We start from the raw sequence: 18,095 nt of genomic DNA on the forward strand, positions 1-18,095 counted from the left end.
GTTATTAAAACGTCTATTGAACCAGTTAGTTTGTGATCGTTATTAAAACATCTATTGAAGTAGTTAGTTAGTGATCGTTATTAAAACACATATTGAACCAGTTAGTGATCGATATTAAAACGTCTATTGAACCAGTTAGTGATCGTTATTAAAACATCTATTGAAGTAGTTAGTTTGTGATCGTTATTAAAACGTCTTATTGAACCAGTTAGTGATCGTTATTGAAACGTCTTATTGAACCAGTTAGTTTGTGATCGTTATTAAAACGTCTTATTGAACCAGTTAGTGATCGTTATTAAAACGTCTACTGAACCAGTTAGTTTGTGATCGTTATTAAAACATCTATTGAACCAGTTAGTTAGTGATCGTTATTAAAACGTCTGTTGAACCAGTTAGTTAGTGATCGTTATTAAAACGTCTGTTGAACCAGTTAGTTAGTGATCGTTATTAAAACGTCTGTTGAACCAGTTAGTTAGTGATCGTTATTAAAACGTCTATTGAACCAGTTAGTTTGTGATCGTTATTAAAACGTCTATTGAACCAGTTAGTTTGTGATCGTTATTTAAATGTATTTTGAACCAGTTAGTTAGTGATCGTTATTAAAACGTCTATTGAACCAGTTTGTTAGTGATCGTTATTAAAATGTATTTTGAACCAGTTAGTTAGTGGTCGTTATTAAAACTTCTATTGAATCAGTTAGTTAGTGACCATTACTAAAATTTCTGTTGAATCAGTTAGTTAGTGACATTAGTAAAACATCTGTTGAACCAGTTAGTTAATGTCATATTCGTAGGTGATCGTTATTAAAACCTTTATGAAGTCAGTTTAGGTCGGGTGGTGTTCATTAGTGTCCACAGATTGAAACTTGTATTGAATTAGATTATTTAGTATGATATTAAATAGTGACGATTATTAATACCTTTATTGAACCAGTTTATTTAGGGCCGTGTCGGTGAGCGAATGTTATTCAAATTTGTATAAAATTAGTTTAGTTAGGGTCACCTTTATTACAATCCCTTTTGAATCACTTCAGTGACGGTTATGTTGTTTAGTGGCCATTACTTAAACCTGTATAAAATATACTCTTCAAAAAAAAGAAACGCAAAAGGCAAAATATGAGACATTGTTAACAAGTTTATTCCGGGTAGTTCTGTATGACATGTGTGAAACTTTGCATATTCACTGCTGAACATCCAAAGTCTGCAAAGGCGAAGTCCACGCTCACTAGGTGAAGTTTTAACGTCACTCAACGTCAATAACGAGTATGCCCCCCCCCCCGTGAGCATCAATAACTGCTTGGCATCTCCTGCCCATGGAAGCGATGAGATGACAAATCACGTCCTGTCGAATGGCTGTCCACTCAGCCTGCAAAGCTGCTGCAAGCTGAGGTAGAGTCTGCGGTTGAGGTTGTCGCCGTCGCAGACGTCGGTCCAACTCGTCCCAAAGATGTTCGATGGGGTTTAAATCTGGTGATCTGGAGGGCCAGGGAAGAACGTTGATGTTGTGGTGTCTCAAGAAGACAGTGGTGAGTCGGGCTGTGTGAGGACGGGCGTTGTCATGTTGAAAAACGTCGTTGACGTTCACCATGATGGGTTGCACATGGGGCCTAAGAATCTCGTCGACGTATCGTTGAGCCGTAAGATTCCCTCGAATGTGCAAAAGGTCTGTTCTAGCATTGTAGGCGATGGCAGCCCACATCATGACGCTGCCACCACCAAATCTGTCAACATCCAGCACACAGTTTGCTGCAAAACGTTGACCTCGGCGACGGTAAACACGGGTCCTTCCATCCTGCCTATGAAGCATAAAACGTGATTTATCGCTGAACCAAACATGCCTCCATCGTTGATGAGGCCATACCCGATGTTCTTGAGTCCACTGCAGCCGTGCTTGACGATGTTGCTAGGTAAAGATGACGCCTCTGACTGGACGTCGAGGTCGGATTCCTGCATCTCGTAGACGGTTGCGTACGGTCTGATCGGAAATCCTACGCAGCCCTTGTATGGTTGAGGCAGTATTCGTCGCAGTGGTGGTCCTATCCCGAAGGTGACGTAACCGGATGTTGCGATCTTGTGCGGGCGTGGTCACACAAGGTCTGTCAGATCGTGGACGGTCACGAGTTGATCCATGTTGTTGGTGACGATTCCATAGCCTTGTGATGGTGCTTGGGTAGACATTCACAGCTCTGGCAACATTTGATCGAGATTCGTTTGCTTCCAAGCGACCAATGGCGTTGTTGCGTTGTGCTTCAGTCAGTCTTGGCGTAACTGTATTGCGTGTCGGTGGCTTAACACTGGGCTATGGAAACCGAGAACCCGTCACTTTTATAGGGATTTTGCACATATTGCACTTGCAGAACATGCAGATCTCTCAAACAAATTTATTGGACACGCATGCGTTTTGGCGAAAAATCCGATGTTTTCCTCCGTTTTCAAAGTGCACAACTTTTATTGTCATTTTGGTCTGACAATCAGTGCCTTAACACGTGTAACATCACATACTCTGAGCTTGTAACGTTATTACATATATTTCTCTTTAAAATAAAAAGATATCCCTTTTGCGTTTCTTGTTTTGAAGAGTATATGTTTAGTTAGTGTGGTGTTCGTTACAGACTATTACTGAAACTTATATAGAATCAATTTATTTTGTTTGTTTGTAATTAAGTATAAACCTACACAATTGGCTGTCAGTGCTGTCCCAACTAATGGTATCGAAACTCGGATAATAGCGTCGTAAGTCTGTACACATACCGCTTTGCCATTGGAGGCTTCATTTATTTAGCGTCGTGTTGGTTAGTGACCTTTTCAAAACCTGTATTGAATGAGTTTAGTTAGGTGTCCTGTTAGTAGTCATTATTAAATCTTTTGACGAAAGTATGTTTCTCGTTAACCACTTTTATGACGTAACGTTGACCATCTATATTCAGTTGTTTATCCGCCCGGATGTGATTTAAATATTTCTCGAGCGGGGTGAAGAGAAATAATGGCTTTGTTTGTTTGTTTGTTTTTTGAATTTCGTGCAAAACTACACGAGGGATATCTGCGCTAGCCGCCCCTAATTTAGCAGTGCAAGACTAGAGAGAAGGCAGCTTGTCATCACCACCCACCGCTAACTCTTGGGCTACTCTGTTACCAACGAATAGTGGGATTGACCATAACATTATAACGCCCCCACGGCTGAAAGGGCGAGCATGTTTGGTGCGACGGGGATTCGAACCCGCGATCCTCAGATTACGAGTCGAACGCCTTAACCCACCTAGCCATGCCGGGCTTAAAGGCTTGTGACCTTCCTTTTGTTAAATTTCAGGCACTTATTGAGACCTAAAAGATTTAAAACCAAAATATCTATCAATAATATTACTTTTTATTTGCACACCTTCAGTAACATTCTATCATCATCATCCTCCATCAGCAACGATGACAAACCATCCCTTCCTTCATTTTGTGTCCACAGAGATAACTTTTATGGATGCCTTGAGACGTCTCGGTAAGATACAGTACTGCCCAGAAATGTTGGGACAAGAAAAAATATGTTTGTCATTCTTTCCAATTTATATGGCTTATTCTTTCATATCATTACAAAAGGTAAGTTTTAACACTATGACAAAATTTCACTGATGCTTGTTGAGAACCGAATGAGTCACGTTGAGAATACTTATAATTCTTTAGAATTACCAAGGGCATGTAATAATGGTTCTGCTTGAATGAACATACTGATCAAATTTAGGGTCTGAAATAAATGTCAGGGTAACCCCATATAGTATCTTAACTGTACAGAAAGAAAAATCAAGGAGCTAGCATATGGCACTTGTGTACGTTAGAACATATCGATTTAATAGCATTCCACAAATAAACCGTGATGAAAACAGTGTTTAATACTATTTATTAAGTTGTATTGTCATACCACTGCCAAAGAGAATTGTCAGTAGAGCAGAGAATCTGCAAAAAAGCTTTACATGATGTTGGTTGGATTCTCCAACAAACTGTTGCAGACATGAAATCTCCTCAATCATTAACAAATACAACCTAGGTTGTGAGACCGAGACAGATAAATTTGAAAATAGGAAAGTAAGAGGTAGAACAAATACAATGATATTAATGTTAAATATCTGTTTATGCAGCCTTCAGGACAGAAGGAAGACTGTCACTGATCTCAACCATGACGTAACGACCATGCATCAAATGACGGTAAAGTCTCCAGATCTACAGATCAAGAAAACTCAACAAGAATAGAAAATTTGGTTGAGTAGCCGTTAAAAAGTCATTTATTTCGGTATCCAAATATTGATAAGAAACTAAAAAATGCTAAACAGTACAAAATCTAGACACTGTTGATGTCTGTTAAAGGGTGTTATGGACGAACGACTCGAAGTTTGAAATATTTGCTTCAAGTGTAGGTTGTACGTCTGGTGAAAGAAAGGTGAAAGATACTTACCTCAATGCATTGCACCTACTAAAAAGCATGGGAGAGGCAGAGAGATGGTTTTGGGATGTTTTTCTGCAGAGGAGATAATAAATATTTGCAAAGGAGAGAAATAATAGGCCAGTGCAAGTACAATTATGTATTGATCCGTTATGGTGTACCCAGCGGTTTGCACAATATTGGCAAAATATTCTACTACCAAGAAAATAATGATCCCAAACATTTATCCAACCTACGCAGAAATTATTTTGCTAATGAAGAAGCTGCTGAAGTCATTAAAATGATGGTATAGCCCTCACAGAGCACCGATATCAACCCAATTAAGTAGATCTGGGATTTGACAGATCAAAAACTCGAGAAATTAAAAGTTACTTTTAAAGAAACTTTACAGGAGTGTATTAGAGATATATGGAGTAAAATCCTGAAATTACGCTTTGATTAAACATGTCTGTAGTTATTAAAAGGGGACACACAAAATGTTAACTGTTTGCTTTACACAAGAACTTCCACTGAGCTTCTGTTGTACTAAATATTAAGATTAATAACATTTTGATGTTTAACTTGTGATCTACCTTCCGTTGTTTTTGAAAATAGCCTGAAACCTGATTTTGATTTTGTCCTAACATTCTTACAGGGTACTGTAACTCAACATTCAAGTGTTACGTTTTGAATTAATTACTCACTTTTAAATAACAGTTGTTAAATAATGTAGTGGGAAGTACTAGGTTGTCTAGAAATAAATGTTTTTTTGAACCGCGAAGTTTGGAAAATTATAAAGAAGTGTTGTAAAACATATTTTAATCAAAGTAAACACCATTTGCTTCCACACACTTTTGCCAACACGTAAGGATGCTGTTTATGCCCCTGCTGTATAAATCAGAGTTCCTACGGTCAATGAACTTCTTCAAAGCTTTTTCTGCAGCTCCCTGGTTTTGAAAAAATAAAAATCTCTAGGGGAGAGGCCTGTGGAATAAGGTGGATAAGGAAGAATCTCGACTCCCATTTCGTTTAATTTTTGGAGAGTCATCCTTGACAGGTCTCATAACGCCGATTTTGTTGATCTTCTGTCAGCTCAACCCACTTATCCAACTTTTTCGCCTTTCCAATTGCACCCAGGAGGTTGGCAATAATTGATTTGCTTGTGCCTAGCTTTTCTGCAAGTTCACGTACTGTTGTGCGGCGTCTGTCCCTTAATGTGTTTTCATCTAAGGATGGCTCCCTTCTATGACATTCGTGGTCTTGAAGACTTTCATCTCCATGTCGAAACATTCGGAACCAACGTTGAACTTTTGTGCAATAACAGATCCATGGTCGAATGCCTGATTGATGTTCCATGTAACTTCGGTAGCTTTACGTCCAAGTTTAAAGTCGTAGAGAAAAATCAGATGAAAGTCCTTCTTGTCCATGCTGCCTTAGGGGTTGCGAAACTTACTCTGAGTAGAGTTGAAACAGTAGGCAATTAAGACACCTTATGAACGACAAACGTTGGATTTAACCAAACAACAATAAGTTACTTAATATTCAGCTTCTAAATGTCATCGTGAGAATTCCGACATTTATTTGTGGACAACCTAATAAATTCACTAATCTCAAACAGTTATTAAATAGTGTAGTGGGTACTAAGTTCAATCATCACCAACAGTTGATAAATAAAATAGTAAGAAGTAAATTCAACCATTACGAACAAATATAACACAATGTAGTGAGAAGTAAATTCAACAATTACGAACAGATGTTAAACAATGTAGTGAGAAGTAAGTTCAACCACTACTAACAGATTTTAAACAATGTAGTGAGAAGTAAATTCAACCATTAGTAACAGATTTTAAACAATGTAGTGAGAAGTAAATGCAATCATTATTATCAGATTTTAAACAATGTAGTGAGAAGTAAATTCAACCAGTACTAACAGATTTTAAACAATGTAGTGAAAAGAAAATTCAACCATTAGTAACAGATTTTAAACAATGTAGTGAGAAGTAAATGCAATCATTATTAACAGATTTTAAACAATGTAGTGAAAAGAAAATTCAACCACTACTAACAGATTTTAAACAATGTAGTGAGAAGTAAATTCAACCACTACTAACAGATTTTAAACAATGTAGTGAAAAGAAAATTCAACCATTAGTAACAGATTTTAAACAATGTAGTGAGAAGTAAATGCAACCATTATTAACAGATTTTAAACAATGTAGTGAAAAGAAAATTCAACCACTACTAACAGATTTTAAACAATGTAGTGGGAAGTAAATTCAACCACTACTAACAGATTTTAAACAATGTAGTGGGAAGTAAATTCAACCACTACTAACAGATTTTAAACAATGTAGTGAAAAGAAAATTCAACCATTAGTAACAGATTTTAAACAATGTAGTGAGAAGTAAATGCAATCATTATTAACAGATTTTAAACAATGTAGTGAGAAGTAAATTCAACCACTACTAACAGATTTTAAACAATGTAGTGAAAAGAAAATTCAACCATTAGTAACAGATTTTAAACAATGTAGTGAGAAGTAAATTCAACCACTACTAACAGATTTTAAACAATGTAGTGAAAAGAAAATTCAAACATTAGTAACAGATTTTAAACAATGTAGTGAGAAGTAAATGCCATTATTATTAACAGATTTTACACAATGTAGTGGGAAGTAAATTTAACCACTACTAACAGATTTTAAACAATGTAGTGAAAAGAAAATTCAACCATTAGTAACAGATTTTAAACAATGTAGTGAGAAGTAAATGCCATCATTATTATCAGATTTTAAACAATGTAGTGAGAAGTAAATTCAACCACTACTAACAGATTTTAAACAATGTAGTGGGAAGTAAATTCAACCACTACTAACAGATTTTAAACAATGTAGTGGGAAGTAAATTCAACCACTACTAACAGATTTTAAACAATGTAGTGAAAAGAAAATTCAACCATTAGTAACAGATTTTAAACAATGTAGTGAGAAGTAAATGCAATCATTATTAACAGATTTTAAACAATGTAGTGAGAAGTAAATTCAACCACTACTAACAGATTTTAAACAATGTAGTGAAAAGAAAATTCAACCATTAGTAACAGATTTTAAACAATGTAGTGAGAAGTAAATGCAATCATTATTAACAGATTTTAAAACAATGTAGTGAGAAGTAAATTCAACCACTACTAACAGATTTTAAACAATGTAGTGAAAAGAAAATTCAAACATTAGTAACAGATTTTAAACAATGTAGTGAGAAGTAAATGCCATTATTATTAACAGATTTTACACAATGTAGTGGGAAGTAAATTCAACCACTACTAACAGATTTTAAACAATGTAGTGAAAAGAAAATTCAACCATTAGTAACAGATTTTAAACAATGTAGTGAGAAGTAAATGCCATCATTATTATCAGATTTTAAACAATGTAGTGAGAAGTAAATTCAACCACTACTAACAGATTTTAAACAATGTAGTGAGAAATAAATTCAACCACTACTAACAGATTTTAAACAATGTAGTGAGAAGTAAATTCAACCACTACTGACAGATTTTAAACAATGTAGTGAGAAGTAAATTCAACCATTATTAACAGATTTTAAACAATGTAGTGAGAAGTAAATTCAACCACTACTAACAGATTTTAAACAATGTAGTGAAAAGAAAATTCAACCATTAGTAACAGATTTTAAACAATGTAGTGAGAAGTAAATGCAATCATTATTAACAGATTTTAAACAATGTAGTGAGAAGTAAATTCAACCACTAGTAACAGATTTTAAACAATATAATGAGAAATAAATTCAACCACTACTAACAGATTTTAAACAATGTAGTGAGAAGTAAATTCAACCACTACTAACAGATTTTAAACAATGTAGTGAGAAATAAATTCAACCATTACTAACATATTTTAAACAATGTAGTGAGAAATATATTCAACCACTACTGATTTTAAACAATGTAGTGAGAAATATATTCAACCACTACTGATTTTAAACAATGTAGTGAGAAGTAAATTCAACCATTACTAACATATTTTAAACAATGTAATGAGAAGTAAATTCAACCATTACTAACTGATGTTGTAAAAGCATAATCAAGTTTCAGTAGTTTATCTGAAATCTAATCGACTTAACTTATCTTTTATAAAACAGTATTTTTATCGTAATATTGATTATCGTATTTTCTTTCGATTTTAGCCCACAGATTTGACAAATTACACCAATCACTGTTTTCCCACTGAACGTAAAGCAATGATGACTAGTGAAGATATTGCTAATGTAGTAGACACAATAAAACCCATGATAAGTTTCATTAGGATGATGGAACTGATATCTAAGAATTGTGGAGCTTTTACTTTCAGAATATAACTTGTTTTGTTTTTGACAATTTAAAGTGACTGGTTAATTTATGGTCACAAATTATGCGTACAGTTTCTGTTCTTGGAATATGAGAGCAGCAGTCATGAAAATAAGGCTAACGTAATCAACACATAAAAACAAGTCCACTCTAACAAAGAACTTTACCACAATACTAATTGGTGTTTCAGACTACCCAAAACGCCTGAAGACTTAACTGGTAAATGTTTGGGTTAAAGGATACCTTAAAGGTCTTCACACTTGACTGGTAATTATTTGGGTTAGTCTATCTTATAGGTCTTCACACTAGACTGGTAACTGGTAACAATAAACATCTCCCATTAAGTTTGCTGGTAATTCTCTACAATTTGTTTACCACAGTGACAACAAAAGTGAAAAGAAACAATAATATAAACATCTCCCCTACCTCTCTCTCCGAAGTTCTGCGTTACGTTTCCGAAAATTTTCGACCAAAATTTGGAGTTCTTCGGCATGTCGTTCGTGAATTGTAGACAAATGCTGAGTAAAGTCGGCCACTGTATAAAATAAATAAAACTATGAGACAGAGTTGTTTAGTTGTAATTATATTTTCGTAATTGATATTACAATATTATACACAATCAGTTCAACTTTACAAAAGCTCGGTTGATTTAGGTGCAATATAGATATTAGTATGGAAGGCAAATAACTTTGTTTTGTATATAAATTTGTTAATGTAATGATTTTACCTTTCTGGTAGTTTTCCTAAAAACAATTATTTTAAAAACGATTGTTTATTGAACTATCACGATAAACATATACATGACTGCCGTTTTTGTCTTTACTTCCGAAGCTTAGTATTCCATTTCTAATTATTTTCTACCGATATTTGAGTCTTTCAATACATCACCTTCTACCAGACAATAATCATTTAACAAAAGTTTCTTCATTCCAAATTCATAAATTAAATCTTCTATATTTCTAAGCGAAAACGTTCACCCTTAAATACAGGAATTTCTAAGAAACAAAAACAACAGTTTACAATATCAAAATATACATTTAAATCCTCAAAACTTCAAAAACAACAAAAAGAAACACATATATCATATGGATTAGCTAGTACCAATATCTTCATGTATATATGATACGTGTGTGGCCCGGTGTGGCCACGTGGTTAAGGCACTCGATTCGTAATCTGAGGGTCGTGGGTTTAAATCCCCGACACACCAAACATGCTCGGCCTTTCAGCCGTGGGGGCATTATGATTCGTTGGTAAAACAGTAGCCCAAGAGATGGCGGTGGGTGGTGATGACTAGCTGCCTTCCCTCTAGTCTTACACTGCTAAATTAGGGACGGCTAGCGCAGATAGCCCTCGAGTAGCTTTACGCGAAATTCAGAACAAACAAATAAAGAATAAAATACAATCAGTGATGTATCTGACTGCAAGTGAGCCTGCTGGGGGAGCCACCAGTGAAGACGACAAGTAGAAGAACCAGTGTAACCGAGTGTAGAGTTTCTCGCGGTTGCCGATCAGTTTGTAGGGGTAGATAAACAAAAAAAAAAAAAAAAAGGAAACAGCTGCTTACGGACTCACTTGTTTCGATCTGTTACCTTACTTTTTGATTTTCTACCAGTATACCTTTTTTCTGGGTTATACATCGTTACTCGTTAGAAAGTTACCTCGATGTGGTTAGAATATAAGTTCCACTTTTTTTGAGAGTTATACATTTTTATTTGGTAGCTAATTTAACTGAAGCGGTTACAATGTAATCTTTCTTTTTCTTTTGGTTATATGTTAGTTTGGTGGTGCTAAAGAAGTGAATTTTGTGAAAAATATTGAAATGGAGATTACTTAGTAGATTGTAACGTTTTTCTTCAACTTGACACACAATTTGATCAGAACTTCAATTTGATAATTAGATGTATTATATTTTTCTCTTGCATCTGCTCAAATAGTCTACCATAAGGTCTTAACACATAAGGTGGAAGGGGCACACCCCCACACTTATTTTAAATTAGTGTACGTACACTAATATTAACAAGTGTTTCCTGTTCCCCCACTTTCCAACAAAGTTAGGCCCTAATCCTATCGATTATATAACTTTATATGTTCATATTGTAACAAAAGTGGCTTTAGTTACTTAAGTAATTCTTCACAGTTGTATAAACATTTTCAAATTCAGTGAATATAAACCATTTCAGTGGACGTGATGAAGCAAATTCGACCTATTGGGTCAGATTACGTAAATTACAATGTTTTCTAGATCCATGCTGACCAATAAAAATGAATCATTTATGCTATAAAAATTTCATCCTAGCATGCGAAGAACAAATAACAACATATAAGAAATAACATACCAGAATCACAGCATTTTGATCAATGCGCAGTTGGTGAGCGATAAACAAATCACTGTTTTAATAACAAGTATACGATCCACTATAAGTGGTTTTTATGTAATAATACTAAAGAAATTGAATTTGTGTAGAAAGAAACCCATATGTATCTATAAACCTACATGTGTGCCCTCTAGATCTATCACTAAGATAGTTTCATGGATTAATGTCAATAACTGTAATTATTCATAATATGTAACAGCCTAAACTAAACACGTGTTTGCCATGAATGAAGTGATATATGTAACTCTACGGCCTATTTAAAAATAACTCCTTCTTGTGTTTATTATTATTACGAAAGAAAACACTCGTTCGAAATATTCAAAATTCCTTGCTTCATTGTAAGAAGTGTTTCTCTACAATGTGGAGCCAACAAAATACATTTTATCTTTATATAAGTTAAACTACGAGATATTGCCTGTATACAACGTGAAGAATGCGATGAGGAAAAGTTGGTCACCCGTCCAGGAAGAAGCACGTGGGTACCCGTGGTAAGTCAAAAGGGTGAGAAACTTTCTTCTACTTTTGATAGTTTGGTAATAAAGAATAATTGTGTGTTTATACAACACAACAGACATATTATGTTTTTGAGAATTAATTTTATTGGCTGTAATTATATTTTCAAATTTTTTTTTTGTCGTACGTAGTACTTTGTGAATGTAATATGTAATGTATTTACTGGGTTGTAATACATAAAGTGTCAAGTTGAGAGTTGTCAAGAGTAGGTAAAGTATATTGTGTGTTGCCGTATGTATAGTATCTTGTGGGTTGTCGTGAGTGTGTACAGTATCTTGTGGGTTGCCGTGAGTACGTACAGTATATTGTGTGTTGTCGTGAATATGTATAGTATCGTGTGGGTTGTCGTAAGTATGTATAGTATCTTGTGGGTTGTCGTGAGTGCGTAAGTATCTTATGGGTTGTCGTGAGTGTGTACAGTATTTTGTGGGTTGTCGTGAGTATGTACAGTATATTGTGTGTTGTCGTGAATATGTATAGTATCGTGTGGGTTGTCGTAAGTATGTATAGTATCTTGTGGGTTGTCGTGAGTGCGTACAGTATCTTATGGGTTGTCGTGAGTGTGTACAGTATTTTGTGGGTTGTCGTGAGTGTGTACAGTATCTTATGGGTTGTCGTGAGTGTGTTCAGTATTTTGTGGGTAGTCGTGAGTGTGTACAGTATTTTGTGGGTTGTCGTGAGTGTGTACAGTATTTTGTGAGTTGTCGTGAGTGTGTACAGTATATTGTGTGTTGTCGTGAATATGTATAGTATCGTGTGGGTTGTCGTGAATATGTGTAGTATCGTGTGGGTTGTCGTGAGTGCGCATTACAGTATCTTATGGGTTGTCGTGAGTGTGTACAGTATTTTGTGGGTTGTCGTGAGTGTGTACAGTATTTTGTGGGTTGTCGTGAGTGTGTACAGCATATATTGTGTGTTGTCGTGAATATGTATAGTATCGTGTGGGTTGTCGTGAATATGTGTAGTATCGTGTGGGTTGTCGTGAGTGCGTACAGTATCTTATGGGTTGTCGTGAGTGTGTACAGTATTTTGTGGGTTGTCGTGAGTGTGTACAGTATTTTGTGGGTTGTCGTGAGTGTGTACAGTATTTTGTGAGTTGTCGTGAGTGTGTACAGTATATTGTGTGTTGTCGTGAATATGTATAGTATCGTGTGGGTTGTCGTGAATATGTGTAGTATCGTGTGGGTTGTCGTGAGTGCGTACAGTATCTTATGGGTTGTCGTGAGTGTGTACAGTATTTTGTGGGTTGTCGTGAGTGTGTACAGTATTTTGTGGATTGTCGTGAGTGTGTACAGTATATTGTGTGTTGTCGTGAATATGTATAGTACGTATTACAGTATTTGTAGGTTGTTGAGTACGTATTACAGTATCTTGTGGGTTGTTCAGAGTAATCAGAGCATATTCTGAGTTGTTAGAAGTATCCAAATATTTTACGGGCTGTTGTGAGTGTTAAAACAATATTATAAAGAAGTTGAAAGATCATTTTGTGCATGAGAAAGGTTGGTAGTTTTAGCAGTTAACAACGCTAACCAATACATAGATCTAACAAAGATACAGTACCTTATTTTTATTCTATCTTGAACTTGATTTTAAAAAGTGTCGTTGATTTATTACTTCACCGAATATCAGGTACGTTTAGAATTAAACAGTAATCCAAATTATATCATATTTTTAATTGAACTGCTCTAGTGAAGCCTTATTTCAAATGCCAAATTTTAAAGCAATCGTTAAAGAAACACGCGAGATATAAAGTTTCCAGTTTTTATTGAATTTCTACCAATAAATTCTTTGCACTAAAATTTGCTTAATAAAAAATATATTTAAACTTGGCAGATTTTCTTTAAGTGTGGTGCACTGCTGAATGTTTATAACTTTAGGTGTCAGATTTGGTCCGAATGTAAGCCACATGTGCAATGCTACTCAACAAAAACAGCTCAATTTCACCCGAACTGTCTGCGCATGCCCACACAAAAAGTCACGTAAGCTATCAGTCTGAAATTATTACCACAGTTTCATTTAATATTAAGAGCGGATTGACTTTAATTTCTTGTAATCCCGATGAAAAACAGCTGCTTTAGAGAAGGACTATCACTAACTACCACTATATATTTTAAAGAATCTGATTGGTTCTAAAAAATATAGGTCTGTTCCGAATAATAGGGTTCTTATTGAAAAGATAATGTTGGTTACTAAATAGTGTATTTTGTTTCTGCTATGATTTGTTAGTGTTGTGCTAACAGAAAGTCATGATACCTAATAAAAAAAAGTACCTAAGATGTGAAAAAAATGTGAGGTTAAACAAGGACTCAGTTGGGATCTGTGAGAGTCGGGTTGGATTAGAAGGATTCAGTGTGGGATAATGACAACACCATTAAAATAGTAGCTCAAAAATATACTCCAACAATAATAATAGCACCAATAAACCTAGTAACTCAACAATACACTTCAACAATAATAACACTAATAACAGCAGTAGTTCAACAATATACTCCAACAATAACAACACCAATAAACCTAGCAGCTCAACAATATACTCCAACAGTAATAACACTAATAAAAACAGTAGCTCAACAATATACTCCAACAATAATAACACCAATCAAACCAGTAACTCAACAATATACTCCAACAATAATAACAACACCAACCAAACCAGTAACTCAACAATATACTCCAACAATAATAACAACACCAATCAAACCAGTAACTCAACAATATACTCCAACAATAATAACAACACCAATAAACCTAGCAGCTCAAAGATATACTCCAACAATAATAAGAACACCAATAAAATCAGTAGCTCAAATGTTCTGTGTACTAAATAGTAAGTAAACTTCGTTAAAAGCAGTAGCTCAACAATATACTCCAACAATAACAACACCGATGGACTAACAACAGACAAACAAGAGCATTCTTAATGAAGACGTAAAAACATGTCTTGAAGTGTAAACAAAGGTACAATCTCGTTAATTTAAGCGAGGTACTGAAAAACTTTCCGATTCAATTTTATACAAAAAGGAAAAAAACAAAAACAACTTCTTATCAACTACAACACTATCATCTGTTCAAGTTTATTGTCAACTTTATTTGTTCATCTCCTGCATAAAAGGAACAATACTAGAGCTGTCACGTGACATCCTTTACTTTGCTAACGTCATTGCCTTTGAGTACGTGTTGATACATTAAGTGTGTTCAGCATTTCATGACGTAGATATATCAAGTAATGATGGCGAACATAAATCAGAAAATATATATACCTGAATATGGTGAAAAGGTTTTAAATTACGTCGTTAAATGAACTCTCATTCATCCGATAACTACAAACATTTTATTATTAATTTATAACGTTGAGAACGCTTACAACAAACAAATGCTCATGGTAATCAGCAAACCTTGAATAGAAACCGACTTTTTCTGGTTTATAGAAGGTGGCTAGAGTAAGGTGCTATACAAGTTTTTGGTTTTAAGCAAGAAGGTACACAATGAATTATCTGTTTCCACCTGTTTACAGGTGTCAAAACCCGAATTTTACGTTCTAAACTCTCAGAAACAGAGATGGAGCCTATACGGTTTAGCGCCTATGTTACATAGAGAGAATATTTAAACAAAGTTAATTAAATAAAGGTGTGTTTGTTATTCTAAAGAACTGAGAATTTCACAAGATCCATTGATCAGGACTAACAGTTCACGATGATCCATAAACCAGAACAAATCACCAAAATCCATCGATCAGGATTAACAGTTCATCATGATCCACAGACCAGAACATTTCACCAAGATCCACAAATCAGGACTAACAATTCACCATGGTCCACAGACCAGAACAATTCACCATAATCCATCAATAAGGACTAACAATTCACCAAAATCCATCAATAAGGACTAACAATTCACCGTGATTCACAGACCAGAACAAATCACCAAAATCCTTAGGTCAGGACTAACAATTCACCATGGTCCACAGACTAGAACATTTCACCAAGATCCACAAATCAGAACTAACAATTCACCATGGTCCACAGATCAGAACAATTCTCCAAGTTCCATTGATCACGACTAATAATTCACCATAGTCCACAGACCAGAACAATTCACCAAAATCCATCAATAAGGACTAACAATTCACCGTGATCCACAGACCAGAACAAATCACCAAAATCCTTAGATCAGGACTAACAATTCACCATGATCCACAAACCAGAACATTTCACCAAGATTCACAAATCAGGACTAACAATTCACCATGGTCCACAGACCAGAACAATTCACCATAATCCATCAATAAGGACTAACAATTCACCATAATCCATCAATAAGGACTAACAATTCACCATGATCCACAAACCAGGACAATTCACTAAGTTCCATTGATCAGGACTAACAGTTCACGATGATCCATAAACCAGAACAAATCACCAAAATCCTTAGATCAGGACTAACAATTCACCATGGTCCACAGACCAGAACAATTCACCAAAATCCATCAATAGGGACTAACAATTCACCATGGTCCACAGACGAGAACAATTCATCAAGATCCATATATTAGGACTAACAATTTACCATGGTCCACATACCCGAACAATTCACCAAGATTCATGGATCAAAAGTAAGAATTCACCATGATCCATTGGTGAGACCAATTCACCAAAATACATATGTACAAAGAAGCCGTTCGAACGATGGATGTTGTTTGATAACTGCATCTGGTTAGTAGTCCAAAGTAGGAAAGGTTATAGACGAATTCTACGGTTCCTGAGGTAGTTCATTAACACAACTACACATATGGCGCTGTTCAAAAAATATCAATTCCTTTCTTTTCAATCCAAAATTACTCTCTAAACAAGAAAGAAAAAATATTATGTTTTCAGAAGAAACTAACACTACATATGTATATCAACTGCTACCAACTTGGGCTAGCAGACACCATGTACATTGTTATTCAACAGCTTTGGCTAGTGAACAACACAGAGCACACACATGCTCACCACTTTAGCTTGTGGACAACATCAAGTAGATATTTGCTCACCACCTTTAGCTGACAACGCCAACCAGACATCCACTCAACAGCTTTGGCTAGTAAATAACACAAAGTACACATCTACTCACCACCTCTAGCTAGTGAACAACGCAAAGTACACATCTGCTCACCATCTCTAGCTAGTGAACAACACAAAGTACACATCTACTCACCAGCTTTGGCTAACGGTCAGCTTTCGCTACTGTACACCATCAAATCGAAAGTTACTCAGCAGTGGCTCGTGGGCAACACCAAGTAAACTGCAACTCGCATAAAAAAAAACATCTTAATGTGAGGGGAAGAGGATATGAGAACACTTAAAATTCGCTGACGAAGTGCTCAGTAATATTTCCTCCATCCCAGATACGAGTAGAAAGAAGCCTGTTTGTGCTGTTACTGCAAAAAACGCCGGAACCCGCCACACAGACCGAGGTAGCATAGATTAAACAAGAAGATATTAACTCATGGAATCAAATAACACAGACAAAGGAAAGGTTGACGCACTTGTGAACAAACCATCGATCGACAGAAAATGTTATATGTCAGTTTACTTTCACTTTGGTTCAATAAACACTACATGGTTAATTAAAAGATAAAACAAACTAAAACACTCAGTGAAGTGACACCATGTTTATTCTACAACACCGATTATATAAATAACCATGGATTGTTATGTTTAGTTTTTAGAAGCAAACATCCTATGCCTAAAACTACACTTGAACGTTTTTCTGTCTTTAAAGTGAAGTGAACAACACATCCAAGCTGAGAAGTGAGGTACAGCTAATGATGACATAAAAATGTATCAGATAGAATACAATAAATACGGTAGTGGACTGAACGTTGCATGCATAAACTGTTAAAATGACAACTGTATCAGACAGAATACAATAAATACGGCAGTGAACTGAACGTTGTATACATAAGCTGTTAAAATGACAACTGTATCAGACAGAATACAATAAATACGGTAGTGGACTGAACGTTGTATACATAAACTGTTAAAATGACAACTGTATCAGACAGAATACAATAAATACGATAGTGGACTGAACGTTGTATACATAAACTGTTAAAATGACAACTGTATCAGGTAGAATACAATAAATACAGTGGTGGTCAAAAGGTTATTAATACAAAGGTGATAAATGAAGGGATGGCCAACATCAATCCTTTAAAAAGAATACAAACAAGATGGTAGGAAAGATGTAAATGCCATTCCTGTTATCGTGTTTGCATTCTATTTGAAGGATTATTATTAACCATCTGTAATTTCATTTATTTTCGAAAAGTTTTTATTCTTTGCTTGTTTATTCAATGCACTATTTCAACAGACGTAGGAAGTTTGTATCTATAACCAAGTTCTAAATACAAGGAGTCTCCAACTGTAATATTTATTGTTTATCGATTATTAGCTGGT

At 35.2% G+C, this 18,095-nt stretch overlaps 2 protein-coding genes across 2 annotated transcripts in view; one reads left to right on the forward strand and one right to left on the reverse strand.

Annotated features, from left to right (window-relative positions):
- LOC143248091 (uncharacterized) overlaps positions 1-10,404 on the reverse strand; it is a 34,956-nt gene extending 24,552 nt beyond the window's left edge. The window contains exons 1-2 of the mRNA XM_076496527.1: positions 10,357-10,404; positions 9,194-9,321 (exon numbers count right to left, since the gene is read on the reverse strand). Of these exons, the coding sequence (XP_076352642.1) occupies positions 9,194-9,321; positions 10,357-10,404 (176 nt within the window). The remainder of the gene's footprint in view (positions 1-9,193; positions 9,322-10,356) is intronic.
- A 1,176-nt stretch (positions 10,405-11,580) lies between these two features.
- LOC143248092 (catenin delta-2-like) overlaps positions 11,581-18,095 on the forward strand; it is a 46,598-nt gene continuing 40,083 nt past the window's right edge. The window contains 1 exon segment of the mRNA XM_076496528.1: positions 11,581-11,630. Coding sequence (XP_076352643.1) covers positions 11,581-11,630 — 50 coding nt within the window.

The sequence above is a fragment of the Tachypleus tridentatus genome, chromosome 4 (genome assembly GCF_004210375.1).
Source record: "Tachypleus tridentatus isolate NWPU-2018 chromosome 4, ASM421037v1, whole genome shotgun sequence".
In the NCBI taxonomy this organism is placed as follows: domain Eukaryota; kingdom Metazoa; phylum Arthropoda; class Merostomata; order Xiphosura; family Limulidae; genus Tachypleus; species Tachypleus tridentatus.